Source organism: Emys orbicularis, chromosome 6 (assembly GCF_028017835.1).
Source record: "Emys orbicularis isolate rEmyOrb1 chromosome 6, rEmyOrb1.hap1, whole genome shotgun sequence".
Taxonomy (NCBI): Eukaryota; Metazoa; Chordata; order Testudines; family Emydidae; genus Emys; species Emys orbicularis.
Window position 1 is genome coordinate 4,604,467 of NC_088688.1, and position 20,688 is coordinate 4,625,154.

The following is a 20,688-nucleotide window of genomic DNA, read 5'->3' on the forward strand; positions in this document are numbered from 1 at the left end:
GATGAGGATAATACTAATATTTACAGTAGAACCTGAGAGTAACGACCACCTCAGGAATGGAGGTTGTTTGTAACTCTGAACAAAATGTTATGGTGGTTCTTTCAAAAGTTTACAACTCAACATTGACTTAACACAGCTTTGAAACTTAACTATGCAGAGGGAAAAATCCCCTGTACTAGGCTGAGACAGCTGGGTAATTGGGGGTAATTGCAGGTGGAATTAGGGGTGATACCCATAGTTGGTACAAAAGCTTTGACCCTACAACAAGGCAGACCGTGTGTCTATGCAAACTCTGTGTAAGGGAGCCGTGAGGACCAATCATCCTGGCGATGAGTGATGTAATGTCGCAGACACTGCTTGAGGATTTGCTTGGCCCTTTGACTGGGGATGGTAAGTAGAGAAAAGACATGTGCAAACCTCCAGCAGGCACAAGGCCTTGCGCCAGAACCGGGCCATGAATTGACACCCTTGATGGGAGGTGATGCGCTCTGAAAGGCTGTGGAGGCAGATGGGATCGCTAATCCATAGCTGGGCTGTCTCTGCAGCAGAAAGGAAGCCTGTGCAGGGGATGAAGTGGGCCATTTTGGTAAAGTAGCCCTCTACTGTCAAAACTGTTGTAAATTTGTTGGATTCTGGTAATTCTACAATAAGGTAGCTGCACAGGGTTTAGATGGGGTGTCCAAGGGCTGGAGGAGACTGCAGGGCTTGTGGTATGGTGTGTTGGCACAGGCACAAACATCACAGGAGGCAATGAATGATTGTATCATGGGGAACACCAGGGACCACTAAAAAGGGTGGGATATTAATCATTCGGTCTTAAAGCCCTAAAAGTGTCCTCCTAGAGGAAAGTCGTGGCATAGCTGCAGGACTGCAACACTTGCAGGTCCCAGGGGAACATAAATGCGGTCCCTCATGTATGTGATCCTTTCCTGGGACTCATGCAGTTGCTTATTGATAATGACTTGTTCATCAGGCAGAATTCCTGAGGCAGAGCGTATCAGTATGAGTATATCCTGGTGAAAAGCTAAGCTGAGAAAGTTATGGGATTTGAGAATGAGGGTTGGTCCCTGGGTGGGGGCTCCTGGATTGATACCATATCTTCGGGACAGGGCATCAGCCTTGACGTTTTTGGTTTTGTGGCCATATGTGATGACAAAAATCAAATTGTGAGAAAAACAGGGCCCACTGAAGCTGTCGTTGGTTTAAGGCCTTCACCCCATGGAGGTACTCTGTATTTTTATGATCAGTGAATACCTGGACCGGGTGGTGAGCTCCTTCCAGGCAGTGACACAATTCTGCAACGGAGTTTTTTTTATCACCAGAAGTTCCTTAGCCAGTATTTCGTAGCTTAACTCTGTGGGGTGAGCTTCAGTGCACGGGTGTAATACTTGTTCAGGACCAAGTCATTTGGAGAGGACAGCCCCTATCGCCATGCTGGACACATCAGCTTCTACAATGAAGGCTTGCATGATGTCTGGGTGAGCCAATTAGGGTGCAGTACTGAAGGGAAGTTTCAGCTGATTGAATGCATGATGGGCATTGGAAGACCAATAGAATTGGGCATATTTCCAAAGGAGAGCAGTGAGGGGGCTCCATTTGTTTTGAAAAAATTGGTATAAATCCTCAATAAAAATTGGTGCACCTCAGGAAGCGTTGCGGGTCACATACAGAGTGGGGAACCGGCCAATCATGGACAGCTTGGAGCTTGCGTGGGTCCATCTGGATCCTTTCTGGGGATAAGACAAAGCCGAAGAACTCTGTGGAAGCCTAATTGAAAGCACACTTCTTGAGCTCGGCATAAAGGCCAGGCTGCCGTAAGCATTCCAGCACCATTTTGATGTGAGTGGTATGCTGTTCTGCATCGTCAAAGAGGACCAATATGTCATCTAGGTATACTATTATGCACTGGTCCAATATGTCTCGGAACACATCATTTATGTTGGAAGGTGGCCGAGGCATTGGTCAGCCCGAAGGGCATTACCAGATATTCATAGTTGCCATACTGGATTTGGGAGGCTGTCAAATAGCACTGACATGGTTTGGAGGAAGACTTCCCAGTTCGACAGTGTTGGGCTGTCGCATGCCTAGTAGGGGGAGGCCCAGTCTAATGCTTGCCCGTACAGCAGGCTGATAACCAGAATCACCTCTCTATAATCAGTATAGAACTGAGAATGGCATCATGAACAGGAGGTGGCACTGGTTTATAAAACCCCGGCATCGCTGGTAATTAGCATCAAACTTTTCTGGCAGATGCTAAATTCCCTGAAATGGAATTCTTCTGTCAATCTACCTACTACCTGTCAGGGTGGTGGATTACCTACATCAACAGGAGAACCCCTTATAAAGAAATTTCTTTGCTTCCCTGAGGATGTAGCTCTAGAGCTTTAAGCTTCTATGTATCTTAAGGTTATCCAGTTGATTGTGAAATAAAGGACACTGAAATCCTCAAGCAAGAAGCCATTTTTTATTTTGTGCCAACAAGAAGAGAAGGGGTATTGAGGTTTTGGGACAAACTGCCAAACCTATTTTCCTAAGTTGCACCTTCAAAAGGAAAAGTTAGTTGTGTTGCTGAGCAAGTTGAAGCCTTCCCAATCACTTCCTGGATTTCACAAATCTGACCTCTTTAGATAATCATTTCCTAATAGGGTAATTTTTCGGTAGTGGAGGGAAAAATAGAAAGAGGTCCATTCTACAGTCAGATCTCTCATTAACGGTGGGTGTTCTGTGCAGTGAATCACACTGGATTCTGGCAACTTCAAAGCAACCTGGTGGAAGACAACCCCTCCCCCTGAGAGCCCACTGATCTGCACACAGCCTGCTTACCAATGCTGCATGCAGGACCAAGGGTTTGGTGCTCAAAGAGGTGTGGGCTGTCCCTGTTCACTTCAAGAAGTTTAACACTAAAACCCAATGACAAGTTTTAAAGGCTCACATTGGAACTATTGCACTGTTGATCATTAACAACCTCTTCTTTTTATGCCTAACTCATTATTATAACACTGTTGTTTGCAGTGTTCATGAAGCCGGGTTGGTCTCAGGACATGAACGAGACAAGGTGGGGGAGGTAATATCTTTCCTTGGACCAACTTCTGTTGGCGAGAGAGAAGTTGTCAACCTACGCAGAGCTCTTCTTCAGGTCTGGGTCTTCCCAACAGAAGTTGGTCCAATAAAAGATATAATAATAAGAGAGACAAGGTGGCTGAGGTAATTAGTGCACTTGATATATTATTATTACTTTTGAACTTCATAAATAATTTGCTTCAATTCAGCAAGGGAGAAAATATCATAACATAACATTTACCTTAACTAAAGTCCATGATACAATCCGCCCATCTGAAGAGATGGAGAAGAAGTTCAAATTATTGTCCAGGTCATCCTTCTGCCATTTGACCTAAAAAAGCCCAAACACAACACTCATGGTTGGCACGGAAGCACTCAGCAGGGGATAACTACAGAGCACTCGCTAAGATGGATGTTTCAAATCATATGGAGATACACCTATCTCATAAAACTGGAAGGTCATTGAGTCCAGCCCCCTATCTTCACTAGCAGGACCAAGTACTGATTTTTGCCCAGATCCCTAAATAGTCCCCTCAAGGACTGAACTCACAACCCTGGGTTTAGCAGGCCTATGCTCAAACCACTGAGCTGTCCCTCCTAAATGAGTGAGTTTCCTTTCAGTTGAAGCACTCCACATTTAGCACTACCCCCCCATTGGCACCCCCTCTTGCAGTTGACATGGGGCTGAGGAGGTTAAAGGGAGCCTGATGGCGTGGACTTTGGTCCTATTCACACTCACCTGTTTTTCCTAGACAGTTTTATAAGCAGCCAACATCATACAGTATTTCACCCTTCTTATCAGCCCCTCTCTCTGTCACTCTTGTGGCTAGTTCTTTCCAGCTGTGATATCAGAGGCAGATTCTAGTCATCCAGATCAGACTTGCCACAGACGTGAGACACAAGAGATTCTTCCGCTCACTGAAACCCTCTGCCACTCCCCCCCGTACGGGGAGATTTTGGCAAACCAGTAAAGTGCCTAAAACCACTATGGTTTATTGTTAAAAAGCAACCTAGTCAGCAAGCTGTAAATTGGCCATTCAGCAAACTCAGCTTGACCAAGGCAGGAGGGGAGGGGGTTTTGGGGTGCCACGGAAGGGGCAGCTTGACCCTGCTTCCTTCCCGGTAAGAATTGTGTTGAAGTTGCTGATACATGCGTTTTAAAAGAGTAGGATATGCCCCAGGAATGTCTACTGAGGTCTCAAAGCTGCAAGTTCTGGAAAAACCCACACCTGGTTAATCAATAATCAGAAGGAACCTCTTGCTTGAAACTGCTTACTTAACAAGGTTTCTTTAAGGGACATGTCATTCTATTACTAATGTATAAATAAGGGGACTCGTTTGGGGACTGGGCTCTCCCTCTGGATGCATCTTGTGTTCCCCACCGGCAGACGGGCTGCCGCTGTGCCACTCGAGAGCCACACTCAGCTTTGGTAATTATCAAGGGTTGGGGGTGTTTTACTAATCTTGTTGCGGACGTGTGTAAGTGCTTGAGACTAAGTAAAGGTTTAGCCTTAAGTGAAAGCACTCTTGTGTTGTCCTGTTTTTGCCAGCCATCTATCGGTCGGACGGCCGTGTCTCCCCTGATTTATTTCCTGACACCTCCTCGCACAGAGTAAAGTTACCAAGAGCTTTGGGTTGAAAGAACCCCGGGTAACACCCCCCCCTGCAGTGCATTGACCCTGCGATCCAATCCATACAGACAGAGCCCTGCACCCATGTGAGGCTCTGTTGATTTCAATGGGACTCCACGTGGGCAACCTTTTACACCCCCACAGAATCCAGCTGAAGTCAATGGGAGGCAGGCGTCCGCCTGTACAGCTCAAACTGCAGGACGGGGGCCTAAGGGATCGGTAAGAAAGAGTTGGTATTTTAGAGCTGCTTGAACAATCAGGCGCTTTGCTTATAGGCTCCCCAGGATATGGCCTGTGCTGTCTACGTCTCTACAGCACCTACCAGCAGTGGGTTTTGGACACGACCACAATTAAATTGTGGAAAAATTCTAGCGCTAGATTCACAAAAGGAGTTAGGTGCCTAATTGCCACTTCAGGTGCCTAAATCCCAGAATCAGTCCCCACAAACCCCCCGCTCAGCTGCTCCCAAACACTGTAGGTGTCTAAACTCCCTTAGTGCCTGAATTTTTGCAGCAAAGGTTCTGCAGGTGCCTATGTTTCTGCTTCTGTGCATGTACACTGAAACCCCACACCAGTCACTTGGGCAGCTAAACCGCAGAGCGATGCACAGTCCAGGAGAACATAGGCATTCCTCTGCTCGGCTCACCTGCTGGCCCTGGTCCAGTGGGCGTGCTCTAAACAAGCTTACCAGACTGGGTCCTGCACAAGAGCTCACAGAAAACAGCTGGAGGGGAGGAGCTCCCTCATCACTTGTAGCCCAAGGATTAGCATCCTCACCAGCCCATGCTCACTATTCAAATGTCCCATGATGCACAAACACCACTGCTGATTTATCTGGAGCTTTTCCTTGCGTTACTGCTCTTGCTCTACCTGTAGCTGGATGGGAGGACTTCAGCGCCTGGGCCCCTTTGCAAGCATTAAGTTCAAGTAAAGAAATACATTTAAGAATCAAGACATCTTTCAATGTATTGCAGGAGGGATCAGATGCCAGAGTATAAATAAATTGCTGTTGATGGGCTGGCTGCAGATCCTGTTGAAGTCAATAGGAGCATTGCAATAGATTTCAATGAAAACAGGATGGGGCCCTGTGTGTTGTTTATTGGGACATTTATACTCAAGGAATGAGATTCAGCCCTGTGCAGAGGGCCAGCAGGGGGACCCAAGGGGCGTAAGTGGTGCCTAGACCTTGCTCTAGAGGAAATTTCACCCTTCAAAAAAGAAAGGGTAAATTCTCTCTACTACTTCAGAGCATTTATCTGCCTCCTAAGAAGATTAGCCTTTTGACTGTGACTGCTCAGTGACAGAGATTAGAACAAGGAGAAATGTTTTGAGATTTATAAGAGACATTTCAGTGAGCCCAAAAGCACTAAGATTGATCCAATTTTATGATCCTGAAATCCAATAAGACTGAAGAGTAAAGGATGACCTGTCACAACATCTGCCCACTTATAGTTCTGGGGGCATCTATCAGCAGAGACTGGGCACAATAACTTACAAAGACTGTTCCTATGATTTCAATGGTGTATTTGTCTCTGTCCGAGTACCACACTACATCTATTTCTCTAAACATCATGCATTAAAAATTAATCTGATTATCGCAGAGCATACTAAATACTTCATCTACGACAATCTATTTATGTGGCATCTATTTCCAAAAAGGAAGCTGTATTCTCAATATTGTAATTATGGGTACTTGGTTTTTTGGTATTGCTCCCTTGGGGAAAAAAGTGTTGATCCTGTAAAAAAAAAAAGTTGTTTGTATTATGAAGCCCTATAGAGCATGAAAACTAAGCAAGAGACTCACTGAAGAGAAATTAATCCTCTAGTGAAAAACACACTGTTCTGAGGAACTAAAAATGAAAGTTGAGGAAATCCATTTCAGCATATTTTGATACGCTCCCTATATGGCCATGACATGTGATTGAAAACTGAGTAGCAGGCTTATAACTCTCTTGGACCAGAAGGGCTATCGTATGAGCAGCAACTATTACAGGTCACAGGCAGTATGTGCCAGCACTGCTCTGTTCTATCTTGCATAAATGGAATTGCACAATATGATATACCCAAAAATAAAAGTGCTAATTAGGTTAGAGTCACTTCTTTTCAATGGTATGTACCGACAGCGCTGTTTTGCAAGGCATCAAAATTGCTGAGAGCATCCATTTCAGATCCATCTACCTAGGGCAGCACCCGTTGATGACAATGGTTGTCAGCGTTGGATACTCCCTTGGTCAGACCCCTTCATCTGATGCTAAGGGCTGGTCTACACTGGGGGGGGGGGGGGGGGGGCGGAATCGATCTAAGATACGCAACTTCAGCTACGCTATTCGCGTAGCTGAAGTTGAAGTATCTTAGTTCAACTTACCTGGATGTCGACACGGCGGCAAGTCGACTGCCGGGGCTCCCCCGTCGACTCCGCTTACTCCTCCTGCTGAGGTGGAGTACGGGTGTCGATTCGGGGATTGATTTATCGCGTCTAGACGAGACGCGATAAATCGATCCCCGATAGATCGATTACTACCCGCCGATCCGGCGGGTAGTGTAGACGTGGCCTAAGGAAGATGAGCCAGATCTATTGTCAACACTGTTATAGGAAGTGTGATTGAGAGTATGTTCTACCCGGTCTCTGTCACGCTCTCCGTAATGGTTGCTTCATGTATGCTAGCTGCTAAGCTGTTCTCTGAATTAGTGAAGGGGTGGCAAGGCAAGCTGGCTGCTGACAGCTTTACACACAAAAAAAAAAAAATCAAGCCCTAGGTATCTAAAGTTGGGCACCTAAAATGGAGATACCCCAAATTAAAGGCTGCTTTTGAAAATGGAGCCTAAACTTTAACTTATCGTCATATAACAAGCTCTTCTTCATTTGTCCAACCCATTGAGGTAATCACCCCACCCGCTTAACTCATGTACACCTTCTTCAACCCATCTCCTCCTCAAAGGCCTGGGAAAACAGATAAGCCTTTAAAGCCAATTGACTCAGATCGAAGTAAGGGAAGCAACATCCTGAGTCGAGATCTTCTCATAGAAAATACCTGCCACCATGCCACCAAAGTACTACTGCTGTTCACTCCAGAGTCTCAGTGCAGGATCACACTGGGAGAAAATGGTTTCTAAGGTAGCCAAGACGAAAAACATTTAGAATTTACAGATCAAAAACAACTTGAATTGTATCTGGACGTAAAGTGCAGATACAGAGCACAGATGTGTTGTGCTCCTTACAAGAATCAGCACTAACGACTTGTCTACATGGGGCTGCTCAGAAAAGTTAACCTGAATTAACTTTTCAAGTGGTTTAGTTAAACCAAATTAAGGCCACTTTAATTCTGAAAAAGAGCACCCACATAGGGGTTGAATGAATCCACTTTAAATTCACAGCTTTAGTTAATTCAGATTGACTTTTCTAAGTGTCCCTGTGTAGACAAGCTGGTCTAGACTGAAAAGTTAGGTCTACCCAGCTACACTGGCTTAATGTAGTTAAGCTACTCTAAGGGCTTGGCTTGCGAGTTACAGCACAATAAAGGAGCCCCGGGCACCATAGCTCACTCCCTGTCCACACTGGCAAGGCACGTAGAGTGCTCTGACTCCGTGGCTACAGCGCTGCTGGTACTCCACCTCGATGAGAGGAATAACGTTTGCTGCGCCCCCGCTGTAGTGCTGTGACGCCAGTGTGAACGAGGTGTTGCCTTACTGCGCTCTGATCGGCCTCCGGAAACGTCCCATAATCCCCTTAAGTCAAGTGGCCACTCTTGTCATTGTTTTGAACTCCTGTAGGAATGCAGAAATGCCCTTTCAAAGCTCCATTTCTGACAGCCGGCATGCAAGCCATTACTGTGGAATGCTGTGTGTGTGAGAGAGAGAGAGGCGAGGGGGAGGAGGAGGTCTGCTGCTGTCTGAACTTACAAGACAGCATGCTGACATGCTCTCAGCCCCCCAAAAACCCACTCTCTCCCCCCCACACATACACACAACACACTCCCTGTCACACTCCACCCCATCCACCCCTATTTGAAAAGCACGTTGCAGTCACTTGCATGCTGGCATCGCTGCCCATAATGCACCGCTCCCAATGCCACTGCAAGTGCCGCAAATGTGGCCACGCCAGTGCGCAGGCAACTGTCAGTGTGGACAGACTGCAGCGCTTTCCCTACTGCGCTCTCCAAAGGCGGGTTTCCTCACAGCATCTACATCTGCAAGTGTAGCCATGCCCTAGCTCCCAATTTAGACAGCGCTAGTTCAATGGAAGAATTCTTCCATTAACCTAACTACCGCCTCTCGGGGAGGTGGATTAACTACAGTGACAGGAAAACCCCTCCCATACCATAGTGAGTATCTACAATGAAGTGCTCCAGCAGCGCAGATGCAGTGGTGCTGTAGTGTTTTAAGTGTAGCTATGGCCCGAGCGAGTGAGCAGCCACATTACACACGAGCTGAAGTTTCACCGAGTCTCCAGACGGAGTCCTAGCCATGTGTCCACAGTACGTAGTCCAATCTGGAGCTGACCAGCCGATCAATTTCCTTCCATTATTCCAAGCTGTAACCCCTTGCCCCACCCTATACAACATCACACCGGCACTGGTGTTTGCACACTTTGAATACTGTTGGGCCAAAGTCTGCACATGGAGGGCCAAAGTCTGTCCTCAGATGAGCACCAGCGCATCCCATTGAATTTTGGAAAGCAGAATTTGGCACTTAGCTCTTTTAATCTTCCTTCATAACTCAATCCCTCCAACACCTTCACTGTTTTTGGCAGGGGGAGGAGGTGTTGCTGCTCCCGGAATCCCATAAACTTTTGCCAGTTTCATTTACAGCCTTCATGATACTCGAACAGAATTGCCTGTCTGTCCCCTTTTTTACCGGGGGTTTGTGAACATGAGATAAACTTCCTTTCATTAGCCGCATCCATGCTGGGTGTGTCATGGCAATCATTTTACTAGCACACAAGGTGTCTAGGTATGTGCTGAGAACTTAATTCCTTATACAAGCATGTGATAATGATCCAGTATTTTGGCAGCATGATAATATACACAAAGGTTCACTTACGACATAGGTAACAAGGAAGAACCACATCTGAAGTGTTTGCACAATTCTTTGCTACCAAATACAAAAAATTTTGCCTCCTGAGATAAAAATCACTATAATTTGCTGTAAAAAACACATCCATTTAGTACACATTTCATCAAGGATTTATTGCTTTTTTCCCTTATTTATGTAAATAGACACAAGTATTTTTACAGTAATTCATAATAAAAACAATGTCTGGTTTGGGGCAGAGAGAAGAAATGGAGAAATTTGTATGGTGTCCTCTCCAAATCTTTCACCCTTTAAAATGATTTGGGAGTTCATTTTTGTATCTTTTAAAACTTCCCCTTGTTTTCAACCCAGACAGCTCGTGAGAACGTAAGAGTGAAATTACCTAAAACCTGTCCGTAAACAAAACCAAAACTGAACAGGAAGCTCAAAGAAATGCAAAGTTTAGAGTAAACAGGCAAAATAAATGCACAAGAGTCAATGAGATTTTTAAAATTATTCAGCGTTACTGAGTAAGATGTTATTAGTAACAGAAGCAAGGAAACATGTTTGTTTTTTCTTTTTAATGTTCTCTTTAACCTATTTTTGTGCAATGCAGAAATAGCCTGTGGAACTCATTGCCACAAGCTGCAGTTGAGGCAAGAGCTTACCAGAATTCCAAAAGGATTGAATATTTATACAGATAATGACAATATATAAAGTTACACTTGATGGGATAAAAGGAAAATAAAGGGTATAAACCTTCATCCTCACCAAGGTTAGCATGTCACTTCCCCTATAAACAGATTATTCTCTAATCTATTACAAGGATACTATCACCTTCCTCTGAAGAAGCTGCTACTGGCTACTTCTGGAGACAGGATACCAGACTAGGTGGACCACTTGTCTGAACGGGTAGGAAAATTCCTATCATCCGGACAGTGTCCCTTTACAAGAAATGGTGAGCAAGTTTAGCATTTGTTAAATGTAAGGGTGTTTGCCGCTAGCTTCATTAAAACATAATTGGCCACATTTTTCCCTGGTATGTCTGACTTCAATCCTTTGCAGGCAGCCACTGTGATACTTCCCCTCCACAGTTCTGCCAATGCCCCTCAATCTCTGAGGAGAATACCTGTATACAGGCATGAACCCCTCTCGCAGAATCTTGCGATCATGACAAACTGTGTGGCATGCCTCTTGACCTGCCAAGGCCCTAAATGTCAGACAATGCGTGACAGACACACACTGAGGAAAACCAAGATTATTCATGCAGGAAATCTAAAATGCTGTGCAATTCCTTCCTATGATATCAATAACTCTTCTCTATATGAACACAACAAGGAGTCTGGTGGCACCTTAAAGACTAACAGATTAATTTGGGCATAAGCTTTCGTGGGTAAAAACCTCACTTCTTCGGATGCATAGAGTGAAAGTTACAGATGCAGGCATTCTATACTGACACATGGAGAGCAGGGAGTTACTTCGCAAGTGGAGAACCAGTGTTGACAGGGCCAATTCAATCAGGGTGGATGTCGTCCACTCCCAATAATGGATGAGGAGGTGTCAATTCCAGGAGAGGAAAAGCTCATTACAGAAGCAGCTTTTCCTCTCCTGGAATTGACACCTCCTCATCTATTATTGGGAGTGGACCACATCCATTACTTGCATCTGAAGAAGTGAGGTTCTTACCCACGAAAGCTTATGCTCCCAATACTTCTGTTAGTCTTAAAGGTGCCACAGGACCCTCTGTTGCTTTTTACATCCCTCTCTATGAGACATATGTTCCACGGTGGGTTTGGGATAAAGGAAAAGGCTGTGATGAGACCAGATGTCTCATTTTGACTCAGAAGCTAAGGAAGGACTTTAAATTGCTGTGATAGTTCATTGAAGATTTCAAATCCCACAACATTAGGTCACAATATCTCATTAAGTCACAGGGAGATGGCTGGGGTCACATCATTACTCAGAGTATCATCCCCACTACTACATGTGGTTTTGGCAGTAGAAACCCTGTCAGGTCATGGTACAGGCAGTACGAACAAAAGCAGATGAAATATAACGGCCAGTGTTGCCATAACCAGGTATTGGCCATGAAACCTCTGCAAATAAAACTGACTTGAATTTGTTCTCAGGTCCCTAATGGAAATCTAATATTTTTAAGCTACCTCATCCTTTGTCCCCACCTTTGGGCCTCAGAAAATAAATAGTTTCCTAGCTTCAGAAATGGATGTTTTATCCAATTTAAAATTTGGTTTCACCCAGCATGAATTGCCTCATATCATGTTTAACCACATTGTGACTGCTTTGTTCACTCACTAGACTAGACTTCAATAGTCTTCTTTGTACAGTAAATATGTCTTATGACTCTGAATGGAGACTGATGGAGCAATGCATATATAAATAATTAATCTGATTTACATAAAAACTCCAAAAACATATGCAATAGAAAAATATTCCTACAGTGAAAATCTAGATACCCTTTTAAAGGCAAATGTTTTCATCTATGACATTAATCCGCAGATGAGAGAACAGATTGGCAGAGCAGAATTCTCGGATGCGCTGCCGTCGTTTATCGAAGCGCACACTGATGGTTTACTGTAAAATTATGAGACATGACAGAATGGATCTGCTCAGTGCGTTTATAAAGTAAACATTCCCCCACCTCAGTAACCATTCAATAGAGGCTGTCTGCTGTGAATGCCTCTTCCACTACGTGAACCAGTAATATTTAAATGTCTGTTTATACTGTCTGCTTTAGGGAGAAAAAGCTTAAGACTCCAGAATTTACTTACCTTTCCTCTCTGCTTCTTGATGAATGTACAAACTGCCAAAGGTCCCATTACTTCTCAGTCTACTTGTGCTTTCTTCATCTGTCTGGCAGGTTTAATACATCCCTTTGAGGTCCAAAGGTCCAATGCTATCTAAAGTATGTTTAGGAACTCACTCAAATATCTTGTCCTTAACAGATGTCCTTTGCATCCATGGCTTTCCTTTTAATAAACATCCCAGATAAAGAGGGCCAGGGTAGCTCATGGGTTTGGTAAGGGGACACGAGAGCACCTGACCTTTGGAAACAGTGGTGAATTGGTGCAGTGGGCATTTAGGGTTGCCCACAGTAATCGCCACTGGGACCCCGCACACACATACACGCACCCCAACCCCTGGGTCCAGCCCGGAGCCCCCTCCTACATCCCAAACCCCTCATCTCCGGCCCCACCCCAGAGCCTGCACTCCCGGCCCAGAGTCCATAGCCCCTCCCCTAGCCCGGTGAAAGTGAGTGAGGATGGGGTACAGTGAGCAATGGAGGGAGGGGGGAATGGAATGAGCGGGGGATGGGGCCTCTGAGAAGGGGTGGAGCATGGGCATGGGTGTTCAGTGTGGTGTGATTAGAAAGTTGGCAACCCTAGAACCAGGAGGGAGAGATTTTCAGCATGCTGCTTCGATAGCCTGAGGTACCACCTATGGAGGAGCAGACAAGGAGCAGGAGCTGAGAATGAAGAGGGACCACTGTCTCCCAGCGAGTGGGAGATCTGTCACCAGCTCTCTTACTGAGGCTGTCGGTTGTTTGGTTCCTGGGCGTGGAGCTCTTTGATGGCTTTATTCTCGTGTAGAGGCAGCCAGTGTTTTCTCCTTTCTCAAGCGCAACTGGTGTCAGATGGCAGCCCCTCGCATGGACACTAAGTTACAAATGCCTCCGCTGGTTTCAGTAGCATCAGGCAGCAAAAAGGCTCTGCTACAAGCCTTTCTGCTGTTTGCTTCTCTGCTGCTCTTGCAAGCTCTCTTTGCCAGCCAGCAAGAGAGGTAGCACAGAACTCTGCTATGCCATCTCAGCCACGGCCAAGGCGGGGTGCTTTAAAGAGGACACCAGTACTGAGATTGTTCCAGTGGGTTATTTTGAGGACCCAGTGTGGAGTAAATGCCATTGTCACCGTTAGCCTGAGGAGAACGTTCCTTCAAAGAACATTTCTCTCTCAGCAGTAGCACCTGTGGATTCTTCACTGGCTGCATCGTTCTGGGAGTCACAGGGACTGATCCTCCTCTCTTGCACCCCAGGAGTAACTCCACTAAAACCAAGTGTAATGGTCCTCACTCAGAGTCTGGTTGGGGAGCATGGCCTAGTGGCCCTGGCTGCAACCCCTGGCTGCCTATGGGGAGGGGAGCCCAGGCCCTCCACTCCACCAGGCTCCAACCCAGGGCCCTTTGGGTTACCAGTGGTCTGGCCACCAAGGCTGCTTAAGGCTGTCCTCCCTGGGCCTCTTCCGCTCATCCTGCCCAAGCTTAGTCCACTTGGTGGGGAAATCCAAATCAAAAGAAATAAGAGGGAGTTACCAGTGGCCAAGGTCCACAGGATACTTCCCTCTCTGGTTGTCTCTGGGGTGGGTCCTCCCTTTCCTCAGGGAGGGCCCCTTTGGGGTAGCTGTGTCAGAGTCTTTAGGCTTCCCACTGCGCTGCTGGAGCTGTGGGCTGCTAGTCTGCTCACCTCCAACTCTACCACCCAAATGAGCAATTCCCTGCCTTTTAATTCCTCCAACAGATGTGGCAGGGCAGGGTTGGCTGAGCCCAAAATAATCACAGAATCACAGAATATCAGGGTTGGAAGGGACCTCAGGAGATCATCTAGTCCAACCCCCTGCTCAAAGCAGGACCAATCCCCAACTAAATCATCCCAGCCAGGGCTTTGTCAAGCTGGGCCTTAAAAACCTCTAAGGAAGGAGATTCCACCACCTCCCTAGGGAACCCATTCCAGTGCCCATAACCCCTTGTTGCCCTGTGTGATGTTTGTACACCCCATCATACCAAGTAATGATGGTATAAGACCCACAGAAGCTAGAGCAGAATCAGCTCCACAGCATGGGTATATTCACATGCAGCACATACATTTTTGATGGAAAAGGACAGGAATTATGGGCAGCGGATGGGCCCCCACTTCGGGGAGCCTAGACCCGCGGCCCCACCCCTTCCGCACGAGGCCCCACCCCCTGCGGCAGGAGCCCTGAGCCCCCCTGTACTGCCGCTCCCCCACGGCCGAGAAGCCCTGGGCCGGACGGAACCCCGAGCTGCCCCCCCCCCCCCCCCCCCCCCGTTGCCAGAGGAGCCGACCGACCCGAGCCCTGGCCGAGAAGCCTTAACGGTGTCAGCCAGATGGCCGACCCCAACGTAGGGCCTGCCCAAGCAGCCGCAGCCACGCCGGCCAGCCTGCTGACCCCAGCCCTGGGCCAGAGAATGGGAAACCCACGCCCCTGCCTCCCTGCACCAGCAGAAGAGCACTGATCTTTTTATAGATGCCAGGCAGGTTCTGGGGCAGCTGAGGAGGTAGTATCTGCTACTCAGATTCCTGGGTTCATCAGTCATCTCTCTGGAGTTCAGGGAGATCCTGATGAACCAGGAAGCTGCACCGCAGATACTTCCGCCTCAGCTGCCCTGGAATCTGCATAGCACGTAATAATAAGCAAACCGGCATCCCCCGGCAGCGGTTCCAGCCTATTACACCTGCCACCCATGGCAGTAACGAAACAGTGTTCCCTCTCTGACAGAGAACGTAGCTTTCAGGCCAGTGATACTAGACTAAGGGCTGGTCTACACTGGGGGGGGGAGGGATCGATCCAAGATACGCAACTTCAGCTACGCGAATAGCGTAGCTGAAGTCGAAGTATCTTGGATCGAATTACCTGGGGTCCACACGGCGCGGGATCGACGGCCGCGGCTCCCCCGTCGACTGCGCTACCGCCGCTCGCTCTGGTGGAGTTCCGGAGTCGACGGTGAGCGCGTTCGGGGATCGATATATCGCATCTTAACGAGACGTGATATATCGATCCCGGATAAATCGATTGCTACCCGCCGATACGGCGGGTAGTGAAGATGTACCCTAACACACAGGGAAGTGGCACTGAATTGAATAGAGAGAATCAGGGTGACATTCACCCTTCTGCAAACAGCAAGCCCTTAAGCTTGTGAAACTGAGATTTATCTAAGGGAAGCAGTGGCTCCGCTATAAACAGAGCGAGATAAGGCAGACCCCACTTTCAGTTTATTTTCTTCCTGCTGGGATTTGGATGTTCTGGTTTGTGAGTTCACAGCGTATTACTAAGAGCCTATTTGCTTATCCCCTCCTAGCACACAGCACTTCCTATTGTACTGCCTTGGCTTATTAGTAGCTACGGAGCAGGAACAGCAAGAAACTGGAAACTAGGTTCTCACTTATTTGTCCTTATCAGTGGTTGGGGCACTTATGGCATCCTAGATATGATATGCAGCTAACATCCCCTACAACAGAGGCCAGCACTGCTCTTATGTATTTAACCAATTGCAATTCCTGGCTCACACACCCAGTTCTGACTCTGCTCAATGAACAGGAGTTCCAATTTACAGGCCAAATATTGAGTTTCACCCTCTGTGTGTAGGGACTGCAAACGGCGCACGGCGGGAAGCTTGCATCCAAATCCCGGGGATGGCTGGTGCTAGGGAAATCAGAGGCGGGGTCTGTAACGTGTTTGACACAAAGCCCCCACCGTAGCAGAGCCCTACCGATTGCATCACCAGCCGGGGGAGTCGGGTGGTTGGCCTGCCAGGTGCCGAGTCGTGCCCCCTGCCCAGCACTGAGTGGAGGCTGTTCAGCACCTCGCAGGATTCTGGCCTGTTGTCTTGAGGTTAGAGAGAGGTTGGGGGGTTCAGCTCCACTAGCATCCACAGACTGTGTGGAGGCTTACACCAGTTGAGGATCTGGCCCAGCCAGTTCTGTTTTGGTATTGTAACTAGAAAGCACTGCACACAGGTCGCACTCCCATCTTATTGGTAATACACACACCTGTGCACTCTGGGTAAAGTTAAAACTTAACACCTGCCAGAGGGTTCTTTTATTGTTAATTTTATATAACTAAGTTTCTGCCAAAGCTTGCACTTAGCTGTGTTCCCTGCAGGATCCCTCCGTCCCTGCCTCGACTTCCCTCTCAGAGAAACACGCAAACCTTTTTGCATCCTAGGTTGGTGCTTTCAAGACCCACCTGGTCTGACTGCCAGCATGACTCAGGAGAATCTCTATGCAAGCTCCTAGAATCTGACCCCCTATATCCACTTCCAGAGTTTTAGATAGGAGCAGTCCTAAATTCAGGATTCCAAACATCCTTCCTTATAATCAAATGAATGAGTCGCCTCTTCCCCTGTTACCTTAAACTTTCAGGCTGAGATTTTCCAGCCTCTCAATCCCTGAAGGGGCTTTGAAAATCAGAGCCTCAAGAAATAATAGAGGGTCCTGTGGCACCTTTAAGACTAACAGAAGTATTGGGAGCATAAGCTTTCGTGGGTAAGAACCTCACTTCTTCAGATGCAAGTAACTTGCATCTGAAGAAGTGAGGTTCTTACCCATGAAAGCTTATGCTCCCAATACTTCTGTTAGTCTTAAAGGTGCCACAGGACCTTCTGTTGCTTTTTACAGATTCAGACTAACACGGCTACCCCTCTGATTCAAGAAATAATGTTACTACCACTACTAAGGGAAGGGGAAAAGCTTACACCTAGAACATGGACATTAATAAAGAAACCCAAGCCTGAAAAAGCCACAATCTGATAATTATCTGTACTTTACATCTTAAGTCAGAATGGAGAGAGAGACAAAGCAGCACAAAACAAAAATCTATCGATCTAGCAGCAGCCAGACCAGAAGGACAGAAAGCCCAGCATTCGTATGCAAGTACAGAGGGAAAAAACCCATCAGAGCAGAACTCCCTTTTCAGATAAACCAGGCCTGCACAACACGCGGCCCGCGGGCCGCATGCGGCCCGCGTGGGCCCACTGTGCGGCCCGCGGGCAAGCGGTGGGGGGCGGTTTCCGGGTTCACCCCCTGCCCGGGGGGCCCGACCTCACAGCCCCGCGCGCCGCGCTCTGACTGCCCTGACAGTCAGAAGCGCGGCTGCCGGGTTCGCCCCCTGCCGGGGGGGGGGGGGGGGGGGGCGACCTCAGCCCCGCGCGCCGCGCTCTGACTGCCCTGACAGTCAGAAGCGCGGGGCAGGGGGCGAACCCGGCAGCCGCTCTTCTGACTGTCAGGGCAGTCAGAGCGCGGCGCGCGGGGCTGAGGTCGCCCCCCCCCCGCCGGCAGGGGGGGTTCGCCCCCTGCCCCGCGCTTCTGACTGTCAGGGCAGTCAGAGCGCGGCGCGCGGGGCTGAGGTCGCCCCCCCCCCTCCCCCCCCTGCCGGCAGGGGGCAAACCCGGCAGCCGCGCTTCTGACTGTCAGGGCAGTCAGAGCGCGGCGCGCGGGGGGGGGGGGGGGGGGCGACCTCAGCCCCGCGCGCCGCGCTCTGACTGCCCTGACAGTCAGAAGCGCGGCTGCCGGGTTCGCCCCCTGCCCCGCGCTTCTGACTGTCAGGGCAGTCAGAGCGCGGCGCGCGGGGCTGTGAGGTCGGGCCCCCCGGGCAGGGGGTGAACTCGGAAACTGCCCCCCACCGCGGGCTGTGAGGTCGCCCCCCCCCCCCCCCCGCACACGCGTCGCCATCTCCCGCGCCTCCTGCCTGGCGTCCAGCGTCACTTCCAGGGCTGCTGAGGCGGGAAGCGCTGGCTGGGCACGAGGCAGACCTGGTAAGTCCGAGCGAGGGGGGAGGCATCCGGCCTGGGCTCTATCCGCAGCTCACGGGGGCTGGGGTCAGGGGGATGTCCGGGTCAGGGGGATGTCCAGCTCAGAGGGGCTGTGCTCGGAGCCGGGGGTCAGGGCTGCTGGGGGATGGGGTCGGGGGCTGCTCAGCTCACAGGGGCTGTGCTCGGAGCTGGGGGTCAGGGCTGGGGGGGGATGGGGTCGGGGGGGGTGTCTGGCTCAGAGGGGCTGTGCTCGGAGCTGGGGGTCAGGGCTGCTGGGGGATGGGGTCGGGGGGTGCTTAGCTCAGAGGGGCTGGGCTCGGAGCTAGGGGTCAGGGCCGGGGGGGGCTGGGGTCAGGGGGTGTCCGGCTCAGAGGGGCTGTGCTCGGAGCTGGGGGTCAGGGCTGCTGGGGGATGGGGTCGGGGGCTGCTCAGCTCACAGGGGCTGTGCTCGGAGCTGGGGGTCAGGGCTGGGGGGGGATGCCCAGCTCAGAGAGCCTTACCATGCTGCTAACCCCCGCCTCCCCCGTCTCCCAGAGCCTCAGCGCGCCGCGTCCAGGAGCGGCCCTGGACAGCGCTGCAGCGGCCTGGCTCCAGCGGGACGTGAGCTCCCGCTGCTCGGCTGCAGCTCGCAGCCCCGCCCTCTTACCACACGGCTCTGAGCGGGAGGAGCTCAGGCCTCTCTGGAGCAGCGCCGCTGCAGCTCTGTCCAGGGCTGCTCCTGGACGCGGCGCTAGGATGACCAGACGTCCCGATTTTATCGGGACTGTCCTGATATTTGCTTGTTTGTCCCACGTCCTGAACGATGTTCGGTCGGGACACTGGACAAACAAACAATTTTGCCCTCTGCTCCGGCGCACAGGCGGAGCCCGGAGGGGCTCTCACCCCCCCCCGCCCCACTCCGCCTCCTCCTTCCCCCATTGGATCTCTCCCCAAATCCCTGCCCCCAGCCCCGCCCCGCCCCGCCCCCTCACTGCCCCATTGGATCCCGAGCCGGGCCTGAGGAGGAGATGCCCCTGTGCAGCAGCCTGGGCACACGGGCCATGGCCGGCCGGGGCCGGGAGCGCTGCAGTGCAGCGCGGCGGCTGCTCCAGCCCTGCAGCCCACGGGGCAGCACGGTGCGTCCGGGGGCAGCGCGGAGCTGGCAGGGCCCGGGTGGGCGGCGCAGCCCGGGGGTGTGGGCCACCCATCAGAGACATGCGGCGGAGAGGGGCTGCTGGGGCGAGACTTGTCCCAGGCGGGGCGGCCGGCGTACAGGGGCGAGGAGCCGGTCAGGGTCCCCCAAACCGATAAACTTCCCCGCCGCTGCCGGGGAGCCCCGCACCTCTCCCGCTCGGCTGCGCTCCAGCGGGCCGGGGGGCCAGAGGCTCCGCGGGGAAGGCAGCTAATGCCCCCGGACACTCCAACGGCTGGATGAGCTAATTCCCGAGAAGACCAGCAGGAGGCGCCGCCGGGGTGAGTCCTGCTTGCTTACACGGGGGCTGGGCGGCGCTGGGGGGGGGAGATGGGGTTCGGCGGGGCTGGGTGGCGCGGGGGGGGGGGCGTTTCAGTACGGCCGGGGGGTTTCGGCCCTCGGCTATTTTCTTTGGAGTAATATGGCCCTCGCCGCTTTACGAGTTGTGCAGGCCTGAGATAAACGTTACATGATGTTCCAGGAAGGCTTATGGTGCTTTACAAGAGAATTCAGACCGGACAGAAGGTGTATCCAAGTTGTGGTTTAAAAAAAAGCTACTGTACCAAGTATAAAATCTAAATCTTCAGGAGCTACGGCCTCACACTGCCTTGATAAAACACAACAGCCGACCTAAAGATCAGAGATCCTGTTCATTAACAGCAAAGACACTTAGGAGAAAACTTCTGGCACTTTACCTCATTTAACCTTAAAGTGAAATGGGTCCAAAAGTTCCTTAAGAGAAGAAAATTTTGAAATCAAAATGCTGCAAAGATTTTCTCGAAAGGTTCTATCTATTCATGTCCAACATTTTGTGTCATCTCTGGTTGGCTAGGACACGTCATCCCAACGTGGTGAATGATTACCTCATACTCCTTCGGCACCTCGCGGCTGGGCTATAACAATGTGATTCCTGGACATGAAGCCTTCTGTGCTTAGGGAACTCCACCTGGTACAGGATGTTGCAGCGCATCTCTTCAGCAACCCAGTGAACACATCACACCTGTCCTTTGTTCTCTACGCTGGCTTCCCATAGAACATTGAATCAAGTTCAAAGTCTCAGTCCTTATCTTCAAAGTGCTCCATGTCCTAAGCTCAGAATATTTAAAAGATAGACTAAAGCGCTGGGATGGTCAACAACTTCACTCCTCTGGCCCAGCAGAATGCTCTACAACAAGGTAACGCTCATCTGTGTGGGAGACAGAACTTTCTCAGGGGCTGGTCTGAGACTGTGGCATCACCTCTCTGAGGACCATC

The 20,688-nt window shown here is 50.0% G+C and overlaps 1 protein-coding gene across 1 annotated transcript in view; it reads right to left on the reverse strand.

Annotated features, from left to right (window-relative positions):
• The window catches only part of DNAI1 (dynein axonemal intermediate chain 1), a 293,696-nt gene that overhangs the window by 162,984 nt on the left and 110,024 nt on the right, over positions 1-20,688 (reverse strand). The window contains exon 14 of the mRNA XM_065406605.1: positions 3,302-3,391. Coding sequence (XP_065262677.1) covers positions 3,302-3,391 — 90 coding nt within the window. The remainder of the gene's footprint in view (positions 1-3,301; positions 3,392-20,688) is intronic.